The sequence below is a fragment of the Netta rufina genome, assembly GCF_964035555.1.
Source record: "Netta rufina genome assembly, chromosome: 7".
NCBI classification, from domain to species: Eukaryota; Metazoa; Chordata; class Aves; order Anseriformes; family Anatidae; genus Netta; species Netta rufina.
In genome coordinates, this window is record NC_140130.1 from 7,117,575 (window position 1) to 7,142,556 (window position 24,982).

The 24,982-nt window shown below is 40.1% G+C and overlaps 1 protein-coding gene across 4 annotated transcripts in view; it reads left to right on the forward strand.

Moving 5' to 3' along the window:
* Positions 1-10,437: 10,437 nt before the first annotated feature.
* Positions 10,438-24,982, forward strand: part of PCDH15 (protocadherin related 15) — a gene marked incomplete at both ends in the record, with an annotated part of 362,472 nt that continues 347,927 nt past the window's right edge. For all 4 annotated transcript variants that reach the window (XM_084290012.1, XM_084290010.1, XM_084290013.1 and 1 more), the window contains one exon: positions 10,438-10,528. In XM_084290012.1, the coding sequence (XP_084146138.1) occupies positions 10,438-10,528 (91 nt within the window). The remainder of the gene's footprint in view (positions 10,529-24,982) is intronic.

Genomic DNA, 24,982 nt, shown 5'->3' on the forward strand with positions numbered 1-24,982 from the left:
TGACTCTTTCCAGGCCATCAGTGACTTGCAAATGCTAACAGATACCTGGCAGCTTTCTAGTTCACCACTGTCAGATTCCTAGGTGGCCGAACTATTTATTTGGTGTCATGGCCAGGGCAGCTTCCAGAATGGATAGACGCTACTTGTACTTGAATAAAGGAATCTGTTACCTAGCTGTCCATCATGAGGACATTGTTCCACCTGGATGATGCAGACACTAACCTTCTTGTGAGGGTCAGCAGCATTTTTTTGTCAGCACCAGTGATTCTGAACTTTGGATCAAGTTACATTACTCCAAGTAAAAGAGGTATCTTAATCCCTGGTTTCTGAAACTTGTCCTGTTCTCTTATCTCACTGCTGAACTTGTGATCATTCCTGGTAGGTACGGTTTTGACTAATTCGTGCACTTTGTGGGTGGCAGTGAGTGTCAAAGCTCCACTGGCTTCCTGCATGCTCTATTCAACTTCACCAGATCAGCCTTTAATGCCTTCTAAGCTCCAAGTATTGTGAAATTCACAGAAATGTCAGCTCAGTAACAAAGAAAATATTGAGTAGGATGCTAGGAGTGCTGTCTGCCTCTCAGGGCACGTCTGTTGGCTTTTGCCCGTCCTTCCCACAGCTAGGCCTCAGTCAGTGCCAAACAGTGGCACGAGGTGGGTGTGGGGATGTTGTCTGACCGTCTTTATACTAACAATGTTGTTGTTTGCCTTTATGAAACCTTCCAGGAAATACTTTCCACAGTCTTATGTAAATAATTCTGGCATCTTTTGAAATTTGAGTAACAATTCTTGTGTGGTTTGATTAGCAGGCTCCAGCTCAGCTGTCCAGGCTGATGAGGCTTCACAACACATATGTGGTGATGCACGAGAGGTCTAAACAACACTCGTGGCATTGATTATAGGAGGCTTTTTATTGTCTCAAAGCTTGCTGGAGTACTTGGCTTATGGCTTAAGTAATTCATTTGTTTAAGCGCCTGGAAAGCGTGTAGCTGAATGTAACTGGTAATGCATTGAGTGACCCAAGAAGCAAGGAACTGATAAACATCAAATGTGCAGTTTGCTACATTTCTGGAAAAGAGACATCAATTCTTTATTAAATATATCCATTTAGGATGGACACTGGGGAGGGAGAAGTGTCTGAGAAGTACTGAGAAATGAGGAAAGGCAGGTGCTGCCTTTTGTCCCAAGGGTGCTAAGGAGGGTGGACTGAACCAAATTGTTTGTGTGGAGGAATGGGATATGCATCAGCTTTTGTAGGATGCCTTTGTCCCACTGCACATAGGTTGGGCAGGAGAAGCGTGTAGCTGAGTGCCCTGCTCAGCGGCTCCAAACAGGGTGGAGTTAGATGCAAAAAGCAGCAGCAGTGGAGGACTCTGGGTTTACTTTCTATGATGAATTAAGCAACACTTGTAGAGCGAAGGAGTTTTGAGCTGTGTCCTCCCCACAGGAATCTGCCTAGGAAGAGGATTGTTGGGAGCAGCATTACAAGTCAGGCTGCAGGCATCTCTTCTTGAGGGCTGGTTTGCCAGGGTTCTCTGTAGCTGGTAATCACAGGTAGGTAAGGACAAACTGCTTCATAATGGTAAGTGGAGAAATTGTATTTCCAGAGAAACTAAGTGCAGATAAAGATATCTCAAACCTTCTAAACTTTACTTTTACAAAGTCTGTGAGTTGGAGTGCAGATGTACAAAAATTCTAATCTGCCTTAATCAGCCTTAGCACTTGTAAGCTGTCCCAGCTTCAAAAGCTAGGACTGTTTTTAAAGCTTTTGGCCCAGTAATGCATAACTGTACACCCTTCTACTTGACAGTCAGGTAGCTGAATGTAATTTCTTCTAAGTGTGTGCATATGTATATGCATTTTAATTCTGAAATGTCTTTTGAAGTATTTTAACAGAGCTAATAAAAAACTGTAATTACTCCAGGATGTGTTTAATAGTACTCTTGGCATGTGATGACTAACGGGCAAGGAGAATCAGTCGTCTCCTGACTTTCTACAGAAACATAGGCTTTGCTTTGACAAGTTCAATGTATTTATTTTACAAAATTTACGTCAGAGTGCAGAGAAGTGAAGCCACAGCATATAAATCTGACTTGAGAAAATGTAATTTTCTCCAATAAAATAAATTCATGTAACGCAGTTGTGGACATACCCGTTGCCATAATGGAAGTTGGGGTTTAAGCCTTGAACTCTTGCGAAGTGGCAGGTTTCCTCCCAGGGTGTTCAGAGGGGCTCTGAGGGAACCGTGCCTGGTGTGAGAGGGACATAGGTCTGGTGGGTCTGTGTCATCCAGCAGGGACAAGAGAGCTGTGGGCAGAACTCTGTAGGAGCGGGTGGTTTGGCCTGGGTGTGTTTGAAGGTTGTATCGTCCTAAAAGATGAAGTCATACTGGGGGATGTGGAGAGATACCTACAGCCAGAAATTGGGTTCCTGTAGTAGTGCTCAGAATGAGCCCCCTTAACCATCTGGTCCTCTTGGAAGGGAGCTGCACAGCAGAAATTGACCTCGTTGCACTAATCGCTCACCAGGGTTTACCCAGCAAACGTGGGAACAGTCAGTACTGAGGCAGGTGCTATCAAACTCTGATCCTGAAGAACAAAAAAGCAACTGGCAGGGCAAAACCTATGCTCTTACAATTGGCTTTTTAGTATGTCTTTCGAGAAGTCATTCCTGGACTTTTTTTTTTTTTTTTTGGTAATTCAAGTCCAAATGAGTTGCAGATGAATGTGTGGTCCAGCTGTTGGGGTGAGCAAAGCAGCCCATGGGACAGCCCTGCAGTTGCAGCTCTGTGACTATGCTGTACTCCCTGTGCCTGAACTTGCTTTTCCCCCCCCATACAATTCATCTGGGCTGCCCCTGTGAGAATCCTGCTCTTTGAGAGCTCAGGTGGGAGCTGGGAGAAAACTGAACTTCCTGCCCATCCTGGTATTTCAAAAATCCAGCATTTGTTTCAGTGCAAGGTAACCAAGTACTTCCTCGGTTTTTGCTTAGAGGAAACCTCTGATTTGCTCCTCTGCCTTAAGTGAGCCCCGTGAAAGAGAGAAGGCTTCATCAGTGGAGGAATGGAGAGATTTCTGGAATATGGCCCAATACTTGTCTTGCAGTAACAGCAGTGAGACTGATCTTTGTATTTCTGTATCAAGCTGTATTTCCATTATTAACTAGTAAAGTAGCCAGTACTTTAACGTATAATTTAAGCTTTGTGGGCATATTTTGTAAAGACAAAGGTTATTGAAGAGCTAACTTAAATACTTCTGACTAATATAGATTATATATATTTTTAATGGTTTTATGATAAGTAGTTAATCTTAGAGTCCTTGGGCAGTGATGTAAGGAGCTGTAGGATATTTTTCCCCTCTCCACATCCTAGAGCCACTGCCTGCAGGTAGCAGTTGTAGATGTACAGCCCAATGCAGGCCTGACTTTGGGAGCATCTTTGCATTAAGCAGTGGCAGCCTCCTGTGAGAGTGGGGTTGTTGTATAGGCTGAGTGCACACAGAGGGTTGGGGAGCTGAGTATCTATGTGGTGCCCTCCGCATTACAAACCAGGGTCTGGAGACAGGACTAAATTGGCTATCCTGTTTACTCACCTATGATTAAGAGGATGTAATCCATCTCATGGCTGGATTGCTTCTCAGAAAATACAGAAAATAACTCCAGCGATTGCAACTAATGATGAAGCAGGAAACAAAAACCCCTCTCCATCTCTACCTCAGTTACTCTGTCAAAGCTTTTTTTCTATTTTTGGTGGTGCAGTTGACGTTTCTCTGAGCAAACCTGCATATACTTAGCAATATTCCCTCTTCTCTTTGGAAATTAACAGCATGCTGCATCAAGTGTTAATACAGCACATTTACTGTACGCTCTGCTGGCAGGGGGATTGGCAAAGTGCTCACAAGATGTCACCTGCTGCAAATGGGGCCATACACATGAGCTGCCATTGCTATGTGTGGAGGAAAAATAGCATCTTTCTATTGAGGGTGAATAGGGAAATACCAGTCACTTTGGGTTGGGGTACACAGCACTGAAATAAACTTGGAATTTCAGTGTTGAAGTAAAAGTTACTCTTTAAGTTGAGAAGTGCATCTTTTTGCATTAAATGCAAAACTGACCCTGTAGCAAAATTTAATTTTAGCTGTACCTAGATGAGGTGCTGTTGTACTAAAGTTTTAATTTTTTTTTTTTTTTCACTAACGTGGAGGCAAGTAACTTGCTGTTACTGATGTTCTCCATTGGCTTGGACACACCTTGCTGTGGCAGTGACTGTGACTGTATTGGGAAAGTGGCCATTTTTGTAAGAAGAACATAGGGCAGGGGAATAATTAAAGCTGTTAGGTCTTAGAGGAAAATGGATAATGAGGAATTCAGGAATTACTTGAATGTAATGAAAGTGAACACATCCATGAGAATGGATTCAGCACCCATGAAAAAGGAATGAGTTGGAAGTACGTTTGATTGTTGAAACTGAGTCTTAAAAATGTTTACTTTATTGAAAGGATCCAATCAAGCAAAGGACAGTAACAAAATCCATACAATTTGTCCTAGTTCTATAGCATGAAAATCTTCTTATCTAATGTAAGAGGAGTCAAGTATGTCAAAGAGTTCATAGGCTGAAATGTTTCCACGTGGAGCGCTCAAGCAGTGTTCACAAAATAAAAACTGTGATAGTGTTCTAGTTAAAGCTAGATCATGCAAAATTGGAGAAAGGATTGTATTTGTACTGTAAATTATTCAATATAACCCCAGTTCAACCAAATATTTGCATATGCTTAACTTCTTCAGGAGAGCATATAAACAGATGTTTGACTTCAGTAAACAGAGTTATTCAGTTATTCACACTGGGTGCTGAAGTGGAGCTGTAAATAGCTCTTGTGGCTTTAACTCCAATGTAAGCTCTGCCTTCACTGTCTCTCATCACACGCTGATGCTGAGGCGGGCTCTGCAGCTCTCTGGGAAGTGCAGAGGGTGGGCACGGGAGTTGGCAGCCTGATCTTTTACTTCCCAGGACATCCCTGAGCTCATGAGCTGGATTTTTTTTATTTTTTTTTTTTGGTCAAGCCTTAACTGAAGGTGTTTCCCAGCCCTGTAGTTCCCCAGCTGATGTGCAAATGGCCATTCAGCCCCAGGACCCAGCTGATGGGTGGTGAAAGCCCTGGAAGATGCTCGGTGTGGGTGTCAGGTGCATGGCAGTGATCATTGCTGGGACGTCCCAGCTGCTTGCAGGCATAAAAGCAGCAGTGCCGTGCTGTTGGGGTGGCAGTAGGAGTGGGTGGGCACTCTGCTGCACCTGGATGGGGTATGGTATGTGTCAAGCCAGCTGTGGCTGCCTACCCAGTGACATAACGCTCGTTAAGAATGGCACTGAGACAAACAGAGGTGGTTTTTGCCTGTTCACATGTTTAAGTATTTTTGAAGTGTTTTCTTCTGTTGACAGTTCAACATAATTGTTTCGGAAACAGAAATAAAGTATTCGGGACATATAGTTAATGGAGCATAGCTTTAACCTAGCCACAAACGCTGTCAGACTGTAAAGCAAATTCATCTCCTATTTGGCTTCTGTAAGAGACACTTTTTTTTTTTTTTACCATTTCTGCTGACATTTCTGATATATTATGGCACCAGTTCCATCACAGCACAAACATTTGCACTTCAGAGACCCCGTTTTTGTGTCTGCAATCTTCAGGCATTTTATCTGATCAGTAATAATACAGACGAGCCCATAATAAAACTGTCCACTATAATTTTTCGTGTTTTTAAAGAATTCTATATGTATACTTGTAGTTTGCTTTATACCTGAATGTTTTATCACAATTGTAATATTCACAAGGCAACACCCATAAACGAAATGTGTGACTGTTGATCCTTGAAGGAGTTCTGGTTGGTTGTGTAAAATCATAGCATTCACGTAAATAGGTATCTAAACATTTATAAACATGCTGTACTGTTCTTCCAACCATGGTAATTTCACAGGGGCTATTGTTCTTGACGTATATTAAATGGCAAATGCTTGTTTACGTCTACTTAGTGATTTGTAAGTTTGCACTTTCTCCTCTTAGAATGAGTTATAAACTGTGCTTGCCTCAAAGATGTGTTCAAATTTGCTGCTAGTGGTCAGAAGGTATTAAAGTTGCTGCTATACCAATGTTCGTGTTGTGGTGCTGTTCGTAGGGAGCCTTGGCTAGGTTCTGAATAACCCAACTGCCTCTGACTTGGGGCAAAATCAGTCCAAAGCTGAGATTTTTGTTTTTTCTTTTTATTAAAAACAACGTAGAAACTTCATGTTCTGGTGCAATTTAAGTGCTAGTTTTGGCTTGGAAATTTGCCAGAGACCAGTGGGGACAATGTTAGCCAGGGTTTGGATATTTGTACAGCAGTTTTTCCTTCTCTGTTACCTCTTAACCACATCTATAATAGTTTTTTTCCTCTCCCTTGCCAATCTTTCTCTGAGGTTAAATTTTATAAAGAATCATTTCCTTCCAACATGTGACAATAGCAAACACCTGATTTCAGAGGGCTTCTCTAACTTCAGTTATTTCTGTACCAAGAACAAATTTGCATGGGTATTTTATTATTATTAAAATAAATATAAAATATTTATTAAAAAAATAAATATTAAAAAAAGCAAATTATTATTTGCTTATTTTACCCTGACCAAGGCTATCCATTTTAATTAAGTCCATGTTTCCCTGGTCAGCTTCAAATGAGTGTGGAGTTTTAAAGTACTGCAATAACAATGGATCGTAAGTATTTTAAGATTACAAGAAGAGCATTGGGTCTTAAATATATTCCAGGTGCGCAGATGCCATGACTCATTTGATTTCTGGGGTTTTGTTTTTTTCCATTCACCTTTATCCTGTCTTAAAACTTTCTGAAATGTGTCATGTAGGTGACTTGACTTGCTGGAGTTTGAGCGATTCAGTAACTACATTGGTGAAAGATAAAATAATAAAACAAAAGTGAGATGAGGAGAGATGATTGCTCCTTGGAGTGCCATCATGGCACTGCTGTAAATACTGGCAATTGCAAATACTGCCAGTGATCGGCTGCTGCCACCACCCCTCTGGGAAAACACGGGTGTACTTGTGTTTCTTGGGACCTCTGTCTGGTTTTATGTCTCAGTACATACATGCAGTCAAACATGGAATGCTCCTGAGAGAATTTTTTTTTTTTTTTTAAAAAAGATATATGCCAAAAATTGGAGTTCCCCAAAACCTCAGATCTCTTTATTTTTCATTAAGGATTTTTGTGAGTGAATATATAGCTTCTCATTCCCTGTGGTAATATCAAACTTAAGAATTTTGCTACAGCAATGTGATGTATTTTCCTATACTTCCTAATCTTTTAAGACTTACTGTGTGCCGTTACATGACAGATATTCCTTTTATTAGCAATTCACAATTGTCCTTTGCCATGTCAGGCTGCATTTACAGCTGAACGCTGTTTCTTGTAGACTGTGGACCTTTTGGAGCTGTGTAATAACTTGTTGGGTGGTTGTGAGCTATTTCTGAGTTAGCAGAGTCTGCTTAACTTTGGTAGGAGCATCCTTGCTTTCTACATTCTCTTACCAGCTTTTTTTCTGATTTAAAATGGGGGAGAAAGGGAGGCCAATTTGTATGCACTTGTATATAGAGATGCGTATTCTTAGAGCAGCAGTGGTGCTGTCCTCGTGTTTTACTTGACTTTTCATCAAAATCAAAAATAAGTCTGCCAAGATTCTGTCCTGAAATCTCTCTAGAGTAGACTTGACTCAAGAACGTCAGCTGAGCTCTGAATAGATGTTTCAAAAATAGGACATCGTGATTTAGAGATGTGGATTTTCTTTTTTTTTCTCCCAAGATTGTAAATTTAAATATCTCTGAGGTCTGAAGTGTGTATGGACATTTCTTTCTAGGACTTGGAGCACAGTCAGTCTGCATATGCTTGTGGTCTTTATTAGGCCAAGCTGAAGAAACTAAATAAGTCTCTTGAACAACCTGTTTCCATTTTTGAGGTGTAAGATGTTGGGGGCACGTGACAGTAAATGTCACCTCGTGCAATAATAATGCCATGTGCTTAAAATTAAAAACAACAGCGCCCAATGCTTTCAGGGTCTCCTCTGAATGTGTGAGGAAAAAATGGTGAAGTATTGATATGATCGCATCCTCAAAAGCATCCAGTAAGCTTGATGATATTTTGATTTGTTTAATAATAACCATCTGGGCAACGTGGAGGTGCTCAGCCTTGATTTAAAAGTAGTCAGCTAGAATATAGTATGGTGGAAGCTGCTTCTGTCCTTTGAAGATGCTGTTGCAGAATCCAGAATGACTTCTGAGTTGGCTATGTGGAAGTGACAGTGCACGTGAGCATTTTGGTTACTAGGGTAAGTAAAGGGGGAAAAAGCCACTTTTGACCAGCACAAAGTCTTGCGCATGCTTCTGGGAGGGGGTTCCCTTTTTCCTTTCTATTTCCTTGAGAACTAGCTGCTCTTTTCCTCTAGCAGTTACATGCTTTCCAATTGATTGGTAACATGTTTATGAGCCTAAAGCTTCCTTTTCCTAGCGGCATAACAGGCTTTTAAACAGAAAGTTGGCCAAATGGATTGTGAGATCTCTGCTAACAATTCTGGTGTCCTCTTGTGGGTGGGAATGATAGCCCCATTAGGAAAAGTCTGAAATTCTTACTTGAGCTGTTTCCCCTGGAGCTAGGTACAGAGACTGTTGTAGGAGGAGGAAGATGGGCACATGTTCATGGTACATAGATCCTGTTGCTTGGCCTGGATTCACTGACTCACGTAATCATGAGCCGTCCTGTCAGACTGATGTTTGTCCAGCTGAAATACAAACACAGTCCCCCAAATTCGCACTACCACATGGAGCCCTGTGCTTGATATGTGGTATTTATCTGCTTCCTGAAGCTGCTGCACATTGTAGCTGATGGCCTGCACTGGCCAGGGTGGCAGGAGCCAGACATCAACCTGGATCAGGACAAGGGAAGGCTTCTCATCATCTTTAAACCCCTGAATGAGGGGTGGAGTAGTGAATGTGCTGTGCCATCCTCCCCTGCCCTTTGTATTTTCATAGCATTCTTTTAATAGTGAACTTTAGTATTAAAATCCCTGAAAAACAAAAAGTCAGAGGTGATCTCCTTGGTCTTTGGGAAGAAGAAAGGAGCTCTGCTTGATGTGTAAGGGAGCCTTGATATGATCTGGAGTAAGTTCAGACCTTGGAGAAATTCCTGTCTTTTACAATACCTAACAAAACTTTTCTGTTAGTGGAAACTCCACATCCTTTTGGTGTGGATTAGCAGAGTGTGATCCCAAAGGACGTCTGTATGTCCTAAGCTGGTGGTTTGGTTTTGTGGTGCGAATTAGACGCTGTCCATACGTTTGTTTTTCTACATGCTGGGTCCATGGAAGAAAATGACAGCACAAGCCCAGCACTGTGCCACCAGGTGGATTGGGCTTTGTTAGTGCTGGAGCCGTGAAGAGGGGGGGAAGCAGTCTGTTTGTTTGGCTTGGAATGAGATACAGGGCGTTTGTAACCACAATGGGAAGTTATAAGCGGAAACTGGCAATGAAATCCAAGTCAAGTGCTTTGCTTGGGAAAATTGACAGCACATAAACCCTTTTTATACAATAGCTTGTTTTTATAATGCTGTAACTCTCTCGCCGTTTCATGCTTCTGTTGCTAGGAAGTTCATTGTATTTGTCACAATGTTTTTTAATGTGAAAGAAGATTTTTAAATAATTCAGTTCTGGTCTACAGAAATATGTTAATTCTCTTTATTGGAGCAATAAAACAGTTTTATATAACTTCCTGATGTTACTCATTCTAAATATGCTCTGGAATTCATCCAAACCTCTCTTTGTTCATCCAGACCTGTCTTGGCCAGTTTATTCTTCTGATTTTGTTTTGATTTGTTCTGTGTTTTTTTTTTGTGTTTTTTTTTTTTTTTTTTCCCCCCCTCCCCTGCTGGCCACTTACCTACTTACCTAGAGCATTGTTAGAGAAGGCCATTTACTGGGAGATGTTCTGCTGGGCACTGGGTTTGGATGCTGGCTCTCTGCTGACTCTTGCAATTAAACATCAGTTTTAATAAGCGGAACTTCTCCCATAGGGTCACTTCTCCAAAGTACTGTGAAGCACAAGGCTGAAGCAGGAAGAGTGAAAAATTTAATTTTATTGAAATTGCAGCTTAATAAAGCAAATGCAAGATTCTTGCTTGGGAGGCTGTGCATACGTGATTATCAAATTAATGTACATTTGTATGTTTTAATGTTAATGGGATTAAGCTTGCTTGTTTAACAGGTGTGGTCCATAACAGTTCAACATTGTATATGCCCTATATGCATCCATAGCTATGGAATAGTTTGTAATCACCTTTGTGAAGGTTGGTTGACTAATGCATGTACCAAATCTTTGTTTTTTTCAGATCTGCCTTGAGTGAAGTGTGACAAAAAATGCTACAGCGGTTTTGTCTCTGGAAGTGGTTAGCTGTAGGGATTGCACTTGCTACTGTCTTAGCAGGTTCCTTGGCCCAGAACGATGAAGGTAAGGCTTTTGCTGTGGGAGGGAGGGGATGATTCTGTGATTTGCTTTGTCCCCCAGGAGTTATCAAATGAACAAGTGGTAGGGAAGATAGGGTACAGCAAAGAGTTAGCTAGCATTGTAATTCCTTTCTTATTTATTGAAAGAGTTACCTTACCTTGCTTTACTTGTAAATGGACAGCTACAGCACTGGGAACAGTGGTTTCAAAGAATTCTTAATTTTTAATTCTTAGAAACAGTACTTCAAAAATACCAAAGTGATGTTGTAAGAAAGAGCATGAGCTATTGGTGCCACATCTCTGTTAAATTTAATTAAAAATACCAGAAATCTGTTCCTCCAGTTATCTGTAGTAACACAGAGTTACAGATGGAGGTACCTCGGTCCTTCTTCTGTTTCAGAATCTTCAGATTTGTACCTTTTTGTTACAGTTGCTTTAGAGGAAGGGAAAGATACTTGTCCACACTTACACATGAAGCTATTGTTCATTAATGGTAATGTGCCTGTAATGCATAGTGGCTTCCTGACTTAGAAAGGCTGTGAAGCCTGTACCTCAGCAGTTATTGATCTGTTGATAATGCTGCCTGATGGGATCACGTGGTAGGAGAGAAGCCCTGCAGCTTCTTTGCTCTGTTTTAAGAGTCATCTGGAGTAATGAAAATTACAACAGTGACAGATAGCAATGGCAGCAGAAACTCAGCTGATTAGATTTTTGGTTTTCAAATTTCCATGCACTGTTTTGACTTTTTATCTGCTGCTTCTGTTTCATGTTTGCAGTGATCCCATGAAAACTTGCCGATAAAACTTTCCTTCCTGTTACCAGGAAGTGGGGAAGACCTGAAAATACAGAATATTGTAAACAGGTCTAACTCTTGTGGACAACTTAGAACTAATAATCTGTCTACTCCATCTGTCCATGTCCTTGAAGGCAGAACGCAGACACTATCAGGGTTTTATGGGCTTCCCTTTAGTGCATTAACTTAAATTCTTGAAATGCGGTGTTTTGTGTTTAATGCAATGTTTCAGATGGATTTGTAGTGATCCCTGCTAGGGTGGCCACGTAATGATTTTCTTCCTGCCTTTTTTTTTTTTTTTTTTTTTTGGTATGATTTGGCTCATGACATTGAATTTAGCACATAACCCAAACTGGTTTTTATCACTGAAGTTCTCCTGTTATACAACCTGAACAGAGGGTGCCTTGATTTTCAGTGAAATATCAGTTTGAATATAGCCAAGAATACTGTTCCTTCACTGGGGGAAAGGTTCAGAAATACCATTGCTTGAGGAATATGTAGCTGAACCACATCTGATGCAAACTCAAGAATTAGTTTGCATCAAACTCAAGAATTTTTCTTCCTGTATTCAGGGAAGTGAATTTAGCTACAAGTGTTCCTGTTATCTTTGTTCTCTGTATAAATGACATGATGATATAATAGAGGAAAAAATACATGGAAATTAATTTAAGCCAGGGTAGGATATTGGTTACTCAACAAATACCATATACCTAATTAGGCAATGCATTTAAAATCTTTTGAAATGTATTTCTTGAAGCTAAAAAGAAAGCTATGTTCCATACTTAACTCATTGCAGGAAAGTACTTTGGCATGACTTGTACCATACCAGTAGAGTTACTTGAATTTGCAATGTCACAATTTGTAATCTAACATATAGCAGATATGACAGATGCACTCTTTTAGCAATTGCAATATAAAAATAGCATAATTATTTTAACAGCACAACAATCATGAATACAAACAGGAAAATCAATTATGGCATAAATCATAACTTATTTCTTTGCATCGAGCATGCAAATGATCTGTTTCCATGGTTGTAGCAGTACCTATTTGGTTATTTGCATGCCAATATTACTGCATTTTGCTCCATTAGCCATCAGTTTCTGTATTTTGGATGTTTTTGCTTGACATCCTGAGCCATCAAATCTTTTCCCGGATATAGCAATTGACAATGTTACAAATTAGCCTTAAAAACTTTATACAGGACTGTCTTGGAAATATTTAGACTTCTTTCTTGCTACACTTGCAAGAGAGCTTTCCCAGACTCTTGTTTGTTCATTTGGCTCAGTGCCATTGTCTCGTTCCTATCCTAACTTTATTCACGGTTAGCTGGCAGTGCCTGCGTAATCTTTCAGTTCAGGTAATGTGTTTCCTTCTCTGGTGTTCCTGCTCTTCAGCCAAAGGATCGTTAGACAGCAATAATTCCCTGCTTCAGTTTCTGCTCGCTAGCCTAAACAAACGTGTTTCTGAAAGCTGCCCTTGCACCTGGGTTCTCCTTCCTCTCCTGATCCTGGAAGTCCTGCTGTGTCCTCCTTTTGGCTGAAATGCCTCTCCCGAGTGTGCTTGCTGGCATTTGTGTTTGGTGGCCAAGTGGCCTCCTGCCAGCCCCTTGCTCTGCCAGTTGTGCTTTGCTGTCGCTGTTGGAGTTACTTCCCCTACTGAAGCATATTTTATGTGTTGTGGTAGCAGGCAGGTCATGGTGAAATTATTTTTTTGTTGATGAAATGCAAATATTTTACATCTGCTGTAGTCCCCTTATATCAAAAACAAACACCAAAATATATTAAAGGAAAAATTTTCTTGTTAGAGTTACCATGTTTGTCTCAGTATACGATTGGAAAATGCAGTGTTTTCTCCCATGGATTTCATTGTCTGTGTTGTTGTATTGCTCAGCCATATGGTATGCCAGAATAGATGTAAGACTGGGTGAATGGGTACTGTGGTGGATATTTTTTCCTTGTAAAGAAAGAAATGTGGTTTTCTGTTTCTTCTGCCTCTAGTTTGCTCCTTTCCAAGCAGAAGAAATGCTGCATATTTGTGTGTTGCAATGCATTATGTGTGTGTATGTTATGTGTATATATATATATATATATATATATACGCACACACATTTACAAAAGATGCGTTTAATTTATCTTATATATATTATATTATTTATTATCTTTATTATATATATAATGTAAAATGTATCTTTTTCTTTAAGTAATACATATGGGTAAGTAAAAGTAGAAATGTCAGTTACAGCCTTGGAATATGTAAAATTAGGCCAGCTACAGTGGCTTTTATTTATTTTTTTAGTGATGCTCTGATAAATTCCAAGTCAAACTCTCAGGCTAAAAGAAGCAGTGAGGAGGAAGGTGGAAGCCCAGGATGCAATCTCTTTTTTTCTTTTAGGCATAGTGTATTTGACTGAACAAAAAAAAATTAGCAGCAATCTTTTGGTCAGTGGAGAAGGCTGCTGAATTTAAACACTGTGTGCGCTCTGATGCTACAAACCAATCCAGCAAAAAAAATTGACAATTAGCAGACTTGCTAATCTTTAGTGGTTTAGTCTTAGTGTATATCTGTCATAAAGGGTATAGTTGTGAACTGGGGGGGGGCTGCCAGTAATTGTTATCCCATCCTATCTTTTATTTACTTATTTGGCTTATTTACTTCCCAAAATATCTACATTTGAATTCTCCTTGCATTTGGTATTGAACCAATACTTGCATTTTAATATTTGTTAAAATAGGAAAGATCTGTTTTTGATTTTTTTTTTTTTTTCAAAAGTATGGGTGGACTTGAACTTTGCACCAAAGCAGTATGATGTCATGTTCTAATAAGCTTCCAGTTACAACTTTTTTGCTTTATTTTGACTGCTATAACCTCCTGAACAGGAGATGTGCCATTGACAGCTGCTCTGTGGCAAATGTGACCGTCACTGAGAGCTCAATGGTTTTTGTTCACTTCTAATCTGCTAGCAGGATCTTTTCTTAGAGTATGAGACTCTCTAGCAGGAATGCCTCTGCAGAGCAAAGATGACATGCTTGGGAAACTTGGAGACGTTTTGTTAGCATTTTTGTTGCAGTCCAAATTAACATGTAGATGGAGGGGAAAAAATTACCATTTAGGTTTGGATGTGTATTGCTTTTTTTCCTTAAGCCAACAAAGACCCTTGAAGGGCTGTATCAATATTTCCTCCTCTTTACTTCCATATGTAGAAGTATAGGCTTGTCCGGAGCAAAGAACACAGTAGGGAGAAATCAAGGAAAAAAAACGACTTGCTTGAGGACTGTTCACTAGCTATCAAAAACATCACCCTGGTGTTTGATAAGAGCACAGCTGAGTGCTGCAGTTGGGTTGTGTTGAACATAGAGCAGCTTCAGAAACATGGTGGCTGCTGAATACTTTATCTTGGATGCAAAAGGATGCAAAACTGACCTCATGGGCAGCCACCTGCACTAGCAGAATGCCAGGTGAGCCTGCCTGGCTGTGCTGAAGTTGTTGGAGAATCATCTCCTGCTGCTTGAAGTTGATGAAATGAACGACTTCATCACTGCTCTTATTAAACTCTTAATGCTGTCAGAAATCCAGTCGTTTGTGGAAATTTACTCTGCAAATATGTAAATAATTCTGAGTTCCAGGATGCAGAGTAGGGATGCAGATTTTCTGACTAAGTAATATTTAAAAACATTTAAAAACGTGAATGGATTCATGCAGTTACTCACGTAATTGTATATATTATCGTGGTTGAGCAAACTAAACAGCGCTCCTAGTCCTACCGTGTCAGACTGTACTTAGCTAGCCAGGGTCCTGGGGTGCTCCTGCTCTTCTATCTCCTTGCTTTGTGCTCCTGAATTCTTTTGCACATCAAACCGAAACCCCACTTGAGCAGTTGGAGTTGCTGGGTGTATTTCCCACTGGTTCAGTAAGCTGGGCTGTCCCACCTGCAGCTGCACAACTGCTGGGTCTGCAGCAGCTAGAGGGTGGTGGCAGTCCATTAGTACTTGGTGCTGGCAGCTGAAATTAAATAATAAGGCTAATAAGATTTTGTTAACTATGTGTTTCACTTCATAAGGGAAAACTTTTTTTTTTTTTTTTTTTTTTTTTCCTATTAGGATATAAGGAACAGCCTTACCTATGTAAATTGTCTTTATCATTACCCTGGATTGGAGGTTACATTTTAAATATGGATTTTCCTTTGGAAAGTACAACTGTGTGATTCGCTTTGTCACCAGGACTGGGCAGACACAAGTTCTTTCAGCTGTTTTTGTGCTGCACAGGATCCATCTATTAGTTACTGTCTTTAATTTAGCCTAACACGGTCTTTGCTACAAAAATTCGAGTAACTAAAGGCGCTCACAAATCACTTTAAGAGGCTACTTTAAAAATAAAATGGTTTCAGAACCTGATATATGACTGTCAGGCAGGAAATTAACTGCAGAAAATGCATGTTTGAATACATGGAGCCCATTTATCATTTCTGGAGCCCTGTGCTGTACACATGCAGTGGGAGAAGAAGAATGCAAACAGGTGCTTGCCTAAGGGCCACCTGGGAAACCCTTTGCTCCTCAGAACAGAAGTCATTTTTTTGCTTGCTTTATGAAAAGTAAATGCTTTTGGTTGAGTGCTCTGGTGCCAGGCTCTTCAGTGGTCCTAAAGGGAAAAGAACTGCTGTTGGTGTCTTTGAAGAGGAACTCAACCATTAGTTACTCTGAGAAGTTCTTCAAAACACATCTGATGGGACATCCTGGTGTGCCACCAGCAGTGCTTTGAGTCGGCAGAAGACCTATTTCTCTTTGGCAAGAGGCAAGTTAAATTTCTGAAATAAATGTAAGAGGAGCAAGCTTCATCTTCCTAGCCTTTAAGGCCCATGTGCTGAATGAGGCAGGAAGCCATCTTTTGGGAAAACAGATCCCAGATCCCAGCTTGGGACATGCCAGGCTCTTTATGCTCAAGCCTTGCTCTTTGTCCCTAGCGATATTGTGCATCAAGTTCCTGTTGTATTGCCTGGAATGTATAATTGCAGGCATAGTCTACGAGGCTGCTACAACTTAACCGACCTGAACATGAACACTGATCGGTGCTCTCCTCCAAGGGATGCTATGAGGCTTGCATCTGGGGAGGGCAGGCCAGGGGAAGGGCAAGCAAACCCTTGTGGAAGGGCACTGGCACAGCTGGCATCCCCTCTGTGACAATGACTTGGTCTTCAGGATTTTCCTAGAGTAGATAACTCCAATGATACTGGGCCAAGCTCTTAAAATCGGGGACAGTTGTGTCTGTCTGCCTTTCTGTGTTGGTTTGTGGCCATAGAGCATGCATATTGAGCAGAGCCAACTCCCGTACTGGTCCTTCTTGTGCTTTAGTGGTTATTTTGAGGGAGCCATGATGAGCAGGGATACATCTGTGTAAATTTATTTGATAAATTAGTGTTTTGATGTATAAACAGAATCAGAGTAAGGAAAGTCAGGTTTTTGAGAACATTATGATATGTGATCTCCATCTCGTGTCCAGATTTCACAGAACAAATTTACCAATTCCACTGAAACTAATCCCTTATATCTAAGTGAGGCAGTGCACTGAGACTGTAAATAAGACACTGCTTTCTTGGATGTGGTAGATTTCACCCTAATTTGGGGGATGAGGCAGGATTTGTGTGTATTGCTGAGTACAGAAGATTATAAAGTAAATGCTCAGTGAATTTATTCTGTAGTAAAGCTCTTCGGTCATGAATATTCAGACCTTAATTGTAAATGTGCATGCATTAAAATGTAAAGTTTGCATAAACTTGGAAATGTGTGCCTCTCTCTTCTAATTACCACAAAGACACCCAAGGTAGCCACCTTGGCTGTACAGGAGTTGCTATAACTCTGACATCTTTTTCTCTGGGCTTGAATTAACTCTGGGTTCCCCCTCTGCACTCATGCACACTCTTAATGTCACTAATGTCACTCCCAACAGAAGCCATTTGCTGTAGGTGAGACCCTGCCAATTTAATTACTGAAAATATTATTCCAAGAAACTGTACTTTTTGTAGAGTTCCCTGTGTTCCTACATTTTTCTTTGCAGCTTAAGCTCCATCTGCACTCAAGGAGTAAATTCTTCTCTCTTTTACCTGTCGAATCGATGCACCTCCTCCAACTGGATCAGCAAGACCTGCGTGTTTCATCTTACTCCAGTTTTCTCTGAAACATAACCACATTTGCAGTTCAGTCGGCCAGTAGGTCTTGTAATTAGATATCTCATGCTGATTGAATGCGCTTGCTTGTATAGGAGATCCTTAATAAGAACAAGTGTAAATATTTTGTCTGTTTAGTGAAATTAGTTTGTAGGAAATGAGACTTTGAAGTTTTTAGAGCAATAACTAAATTAATAAGAAATAACTGTTCTGACTTTCAAAAAAAAAAAAAAAAAAAAAGGAGTTATAGTAAAAATATGAGGAATTAAAATGTGGTTCCATCCCTTAATGGCCTGTTATTCTTTCTTGAGGGTAGGCACCATTTACATTGTCTAATTATTTTTTATTGGAAATAACAATGACGACTTTTCGTTTGTATTTTTTATTGTATATCTAGCAACAGTTCTGGAACTGAGAATCCCAGGGTGTGTCGTGTTGGCATGGGAGGTTGGTAGTGTCCTTCATAGTAAGATCATTTTCAGACTGACCCATTCTGAAAATGCTAAGGCAAAACAATAGGTCTGTGGAGGAGTCTGAGCTGTTAGGCAGGAAACTTGAAAGCTGCAGCTCTCTACTGTAGACTTCATTTCAGGCACATGACATGTGAGGAATGGGGCAAGGTATGAGAATCCAGACTCTCTGAATTTAATATGTTCTTCATCTGGTGAAGAGGCCAGAGCAAGGTGGGGAAGAAACACCCCTTTGTTCCTCCCTCTTTCTCCAGACTTTGTCGTCTTCTTTCTTTGATATTCTGGTGCATGTTGTCTTGTGAGCACAGTCCTCCCTAAATACCCATTTTTGTGCATTAGTATCTCTTAGATCTGTGGGGTTCCCTGTCCTGCCCCTCAGCTTTATTGCTAGCTTGGCAAGCTGCAGATTCCTTCTGCTCCTAAGCGTCACTTGTCCCTGCCTGTCATATTACTTTCCAACCTCTCGTCCTATTTTACCTCGTCTCATTCAGGAGAGCAATAAGAATTATTTTCTGAACGTTTATATGAGACTGTCACATGCTGACAAATAAACTGTGATTGAAACTGCCTCCCTGTTGCTACTATGCTTCAATTTAATCCCTTTTTGACAAGATGTATCTGTTTTAAACAAAGCACAGGGACTTCTGCCTGATCAAAACTTGATTTTATTATACTCAAATTTTCATAAAACAAGAGCTGAGTCACAATGATACCAGTGTCCTTTAGAATACACAAGTTGTGTGCATTACAAAGTACAGATCTGGCTTTGCATCACTTCAAAAACCTAGTTTGGGTAAAATATCCACTGCCCTACCCCAATTGGGTTATCTTATGCTATGGACAGAATGGAAAAATGCTTATAAGCAACCTCACTATAAATAATGTCATTTAAATGCTTACCATTACATGTCTTGATAGTTAAGTCTTAAAACTGCTTAAAAATTAAAGTTAAATAAACCACCCCTAACTGGTATTTTTAGAAATCCAGTGGTTGTTCTAGACCAAGTAATACATGAAGATAGACAGAAACTTGTGTTTTACTCGGTTTGCTTCCTTGGCATGTGCATTTTGTACTTAATCACTGACAATTACACTTTTTTAACCTGTTTGTTACCCAAATTGCATTGGGAGTGGAGATCATGTGCACGTGTTCTGCTTTCTTCTTCAACGAGGCTGATTTTAAAGGCAGTGTTCATCGTGAAATCTTCAGATCAGGGAAGGAACTGGCAGCTCTTTTGGAAGTTTTCCCTATCTTCACTGGGGCTGTGACTGGATGGCCTCCTGATGCCTTGATAACTAACTACCCCACCTACAGCCTGGTGCTGAACGAGAGAAATGCTGTAGGACCACAGCTGGGTTCAGTTAGACTTGGGTTTGTGTCTTTATCTCTTAAATACTGAAGTTTCTTCAGCTGGTTGATGGCTGGTTGAGCATCTCACCTGCTTTGTGCCAAACTGCTGATTTTCAAGTCCTCTGTACAAAGAGCCACAACAAGGATGGATTTTCAAGTGGGTGGAGTGAGACACCCCCCCCACTTCCCAATTATTTCTAAAATAGGCTTTAACTTGCTGCTAATATGCAGAAGATCTATTGCCTTCAGATCTCTGCAGTTCTGCCGTTTGTTTCTTGGCTAAAGCACTGCACTAGCCTCAAAGAAAAATGAGCTACAATCTTTGGCACAGGTCAGCAGGGGAGCACTTTTGCTTCAGTTCAATTAGCTCCTGCATCAGAAATGGTACTTCTAGATGTATCAGTAACAGGGATAATTCCCCATTTTATTACGTGGCAGGGAGGGACATCTGACTGAGCAGTGGGTTACAGCAAGGACACTTCCAATTACAGTAGCAATAAATAGGAAGTTTCAATTACCATAGGAGAAGATCAGTAGTAATGTTAAGAAGTTTTTCTGAAAAAATTAGATGTGAAGTTTTTATCCAGAGGAGATCTTGCCTTGTTATTGATTACTTGGTAAGGATGGACTTGTATCGAGGCAGGCTTGTTTGTGTTTTCCAGCACTTCTAAAGAAGGCCTGAAACTTCTGCAGGGCCTGAGACAGCGGATCTGCTGTGGTGTCTGCAGGGCAGTGTGTTTGGGCAGTAATTGTAAAGAATGAGCTCTCACAGCTCATCCTAATGCATGTATTTTACAGTAATCATTTTCAGATTAGGGGATTGTTAGTGTTCATCTGTTGTCTGTCATTTAACATAATGTTTTTTTTTCCAACTAAAGCTCACATAAGCTCAGTCAATTGCTGGGGATTTATAAGGAATTGCTGGGGAGGAAATATCTGGGATTTTGAAGTTTTAAAACAAAAACAAACACATGAAACACAAAGGAGCATCTGCCCCCCTCCCCCCTTTGTTTTTCCATTAATATTGCCATTGTTTTTGAAGAGACTACTGTTTGTAATTGTGTGTCCTGCAGTGTTGGGCAGATACATACTTTCCCAGTGTGTAAGACTTCACATGTTTAATGTGAATTTACTAATAGATCAAAGAGAAAGGACTCAGAAAGCCTTCTGTCTTGAGGAATTTTGTCTGTATGTATTCACACCTGTGCACAGATAGGTGTGAATATCCTCTCCTAGCTGTTCCAGGGAATATCTGTTGAAAGACAGGAAAGGTTTTGTATATGGCAAAAGGAAAATTTGGGGGAAAACTGAAGAAAGCAGTAATGGATTTTAAGAAGTCTGTGTGTTGTGCTATTGCTGTGAGGCTGTTTGCCTACACTGCCATTTTGGTTTTCTATTGTGCCTTCAGTAGGGATAAGAGTTATCGCTTCTTATTTTGGAAACATCCAAATGTTGTGAGTCCTATCCAGCGTATTGCAAACTGCTTTAAAAGCTTAAAGCTGGTTCTGTGTACACTGTATTTCTGTTGCTGGAGAGACAAGCTGTGGTGGTGGTGTTCTTCTTTAGTCACCAGTTGGACAATTTGGACTGGTCATGTTTCCTGAGAAATAGCTGGGATTTTTATTTATTTATTTATTTATTTTGCTTTTATCCCTATTGTGTTTTGAAAGACACAGTATGTCTGATAATGACACCCAATGAGGGTGCAGTTGATACATTTAATTTTTATGAGTTAATAGTGATATTATTTGCGCCCACTGTCTTTCAGAGAAACCATGTTTTACTCATATTTGCCAATAATTCTTCACTCATCAGTCTCTTTTTCATAAAATCACTGGGAGTCTGCAGTGTGCATTACTAACACGTTTAATGTTTTTCGGGGATAATCGCTAGTGTTTAGGTAAAGTTAAGTGATACCTTTTACATGTTTCTGGCAGTGCTCTATATCTGGTTATCTAACAATAACAGGGACACGCTGGTGTGAGGCAGGGGGCTCCAGGTAAGTCTCAGACAGGGGAGCAAGCCTGTCTGTGGCGAGGTCAGTGCCACTTCTCAGGAGGCAGAGACAGGCAAAGCTCAATGTGGCTCATGTTCCTCACAGCGTGATTTTACAGTTCAGAATAAGGTTTGTACCACTATTGTTACCTGCAGTTCTGGTGTTGTATCTCATGGCTTCTAGACATGAAAATGGAGAAAATCATGGCATGAGCTTGAAGATGCTCCAAGTTCTTTTTCAAAATCGTACTCAGATGCTAAATGTCTTTTTGGCCCAGAATGTTTAAGCTGTTTTGTTCAGTGTGCAAAGTTACAGATGCACAATTTGTAAACTTTAGCTCCCTTCTCCAGTGCCTTTTTTCATTCCAAGTTTCCCTTTACAGTTTTATATTGCAAAATTCATTGGAAAAGAAAAATTTGGGCACTGTTCTTTGCTAGCTTTACAACAATTTAGAGTTCTTATAAAGTATTTTATGCTATGTAAAAAAAAATGAAGAAATATCAGTGCAGACCATGTATTTTCTGATAAGAAGCTCATCATTTATGATGATTCCATTCTGAGAAGCATTTTAAGGGTTATCTGAGCCTTCCCCCTGCCCCGTTTGGTAACAGTGCAGGAATGAGGAAAGAAAAAAACAACTTTTTTTTTTTTTTTAATATTGCCAACTTATATTATGGCCTGATACAAGTACTAGCTCATCTGGTGAGGATTGTTTTCTACATTAGAGAGGAAGGTTTGAAGGTTTTCGTGCGTGTAGGTACATCTTGTGAGCCATCTGTTCCAGTGACCCTTTGCTTTTTTTTCTGTGATTTTGAGAGAAGAAAAATGCATTTGTGTATCACTTGTACCTGAGCATGCCATCTAACTGATATTTCATAACAGATGCAACTGTAGCAAATTTTACAGCCTTAAATGTCTTTCAGTAGCAGACATTAATCAGACAAGGATGGGTTGTTTTATGGCCTTGAATTGTCTTTATTGTTTATAGCTTCTTCACTAAAATGCCATGCTCTGTTTCTTACCAGAAGTTCACAAAGTATGTTTGTCCTTAGAAAATCAATTTTATGTTCAGTTAAATTGGGCATCTGCAAATCCCGTTAAGCATAGTGGTATGGTACAAGAAGACTGTTTCATTTTGCAGAGGTAGGGTTAGTAGCACTAGTTATTTGTACATTTTCTATAACCAAGTGGCTACTTTTTGCTTGTCTGGATAACTGTGTGGTATCTTCAGCAAGAATCGTACTGCTTCTACACGTGCTGTGTAGCTCGGGAGCACTGGAGAGGTTTTGTTCTGAAGTACTTTCTGGGAACAGATCCTCTTTCAGGGTTGCATTAGTTACAGTTTTACAGTGTGAATGTAAAGACAAGCCTACAGTAATCTGTTTTGTAGTGCTGTTAGATTACGAGATGTTAACTCCAAAATTTTGATTGTCTTCGAGTGGGGAAAAAAAAAATAAATTTAAAAGTGGAAAGTTACCAGTGATATAGAAAAAAAAAAAAAAGGGAAATACTGTCACTGGGATCACAAGAAGATCCTGGATCCTACAAACCCCGAGAAAGAGCAGTCTGCTTCTCTTCTGGTCAGCCGTAACTGCTCTTTCAGATCTGTCTGGCAGCATCTCAGAGGCACAACTGTATGTCCGTTCCTCGAGTCTCAAGTGCACAACCTGCAGGAAAGCAATATTATTTTTCATTTAATGAGCTTGAGCACATGAGCAATTAAAACGACATAATTGAATGAAGCTAATCAGGAAGACACAGAAGCTTGCCTCCGGGATGCTGCTCAAGTCAATTGCTCCTCATATCTCCAGTTTTATCTGCTCAGTTAATAACACCAACGGGTATAGTGGCACGGGCTGGTGATTTCACAGCTCCAGGGGATTCGCGGTTTTGTTTTGTTTTCAGGACTTGGTCTTTTTCTGCTGCTAAAGAGGTAGTGATTAACAGGTGATGAGAGTCTCTGCTGGCTAATGACAGCCGGGGTGCTCAAAGAAACGGTGATGGAGGCTACTGCACTTTTTTTCTCTTTGAATTGCTCAGTACACAAACCACCGAGGAAGCCAGAGGCTTGCAGGCACGGTCCCCACACAGTTCTGTAGAATCACTGAATCTCTTGTCTGACAATTAAAATAGTTAGGAGCACACTGCCAAGGCAAGATAAACAGAGTGAATGGCTTCAGATGATCAACTGTTTTCTTAGTTATACAGTAATAGACTTGCAATGAAGCAGATTCTTAATCCCCCTTCCCGCCCTATTAAATCATTTGCTAGTTAACATAAAAAATAATACTTTGTAATAAAGCACACAGCTGTGTTCAGCTGTTTTTCTAACAGTCCTTGTGGGTACAACCTTTCTATCATCAAGTACAAGAGGTATGAGAAAATGTCTTATCTGCTTGTTCTTCCAGTACAATCAATGGCTTGGGATTTATTTTCAATTGTGCATCTAGCTAACACAAAATTAGTCAAGCTCTCTGTTACAGTCAGCCTGGGTATGGAGTAGAAGCTGAGTGCTTCTGTGTCACTGTGCTGATACTCTATCAGCATCTGCTTGCTAGATAAAATCAAAAAAAAAAGGGGGGGGGGGGGGGTTCAAATGGACTGGGAAGGGGAATAGTCAAATAATCTTTGGTACTACTGGATGCTAAGAATGCATTTGAAGCCTACAGAAATATCTATGCAGTCGCTGTATCATCTTCAGGGTTCTCTTCAGTGCTGTCTCTTAGGTTGGAAACCTCACAGGAAGAATTTTAAAACTCCCTGTATCCTTATATTTCCAGCTGTAGCAATGAAGCTGAGACCAGCTTGAAGGCATCATTTCTGTCCTGCTTATGGGCCTCTATGTAGTCTGTTTTCAACTTATTATTATATTTCTTCAATTTAAGAAAAAAAAAAAAAACATGCCTTCTTTTCTGCCCTTCCTTGCTGATGTAAAATTTGCCTGAATACACACCTAGGTTGGGCTGACTTAACAAGTCCGCCTACTAATACTTGTCCTTTTTGGTAAAATGCCATTTAAAAATCTGTGTGTATGTATTTATTTGGAGAGGAAGGAGGAATTGCTGATGGGATGATGCTGATACCCCTTTAGCACCTTTAGTTTTTTATAGGGTCTAAAACACTGAGAAGAATGTAAGAGAATATCAATTTTTGTTTCTGCTATCAAATACCTGCTGGGAGTTTTTATTTCAAATTTTGATAGTCTTTGCAGTAAATTGAACTTAAGCATTTTATGTTAGTGCCTGTACTTGTTATTAGCATCAGGAGTAGTTGATTTGTTAACTGTTACGTTTTTTCTTTGGTATTTGGCATCTCAGGAAGGACAAATGTACCAACATTGTGTTTGTTTTAACAAAAGGTAATGTTTTCCAATCTCCTTGCCTCTCCCAGAGGGTAGTGGAAGATAGAGATTTTGATGGTAATTGGTGTGACCTATAAGATATGTCTTTTTAAAAAATATTTTCTAGGTAGGTAAAAATTCAGAAGTAAATATTTTGAGGGCTTGGAGTCACATTGCAAGTGATATGAAATGTCTTTTCCAATATAGCAGAAATATCCTGACTCTGTTTTCTTGCATGTTAGCTGTTGTTTGATGATAAAGGTTTCAGACAGCCAGTATACCATGCTTTGACTTTATTCTCACTGGCATTATTAGAAAACAAAGTCATACTTTCTGAAGTGCATGAGT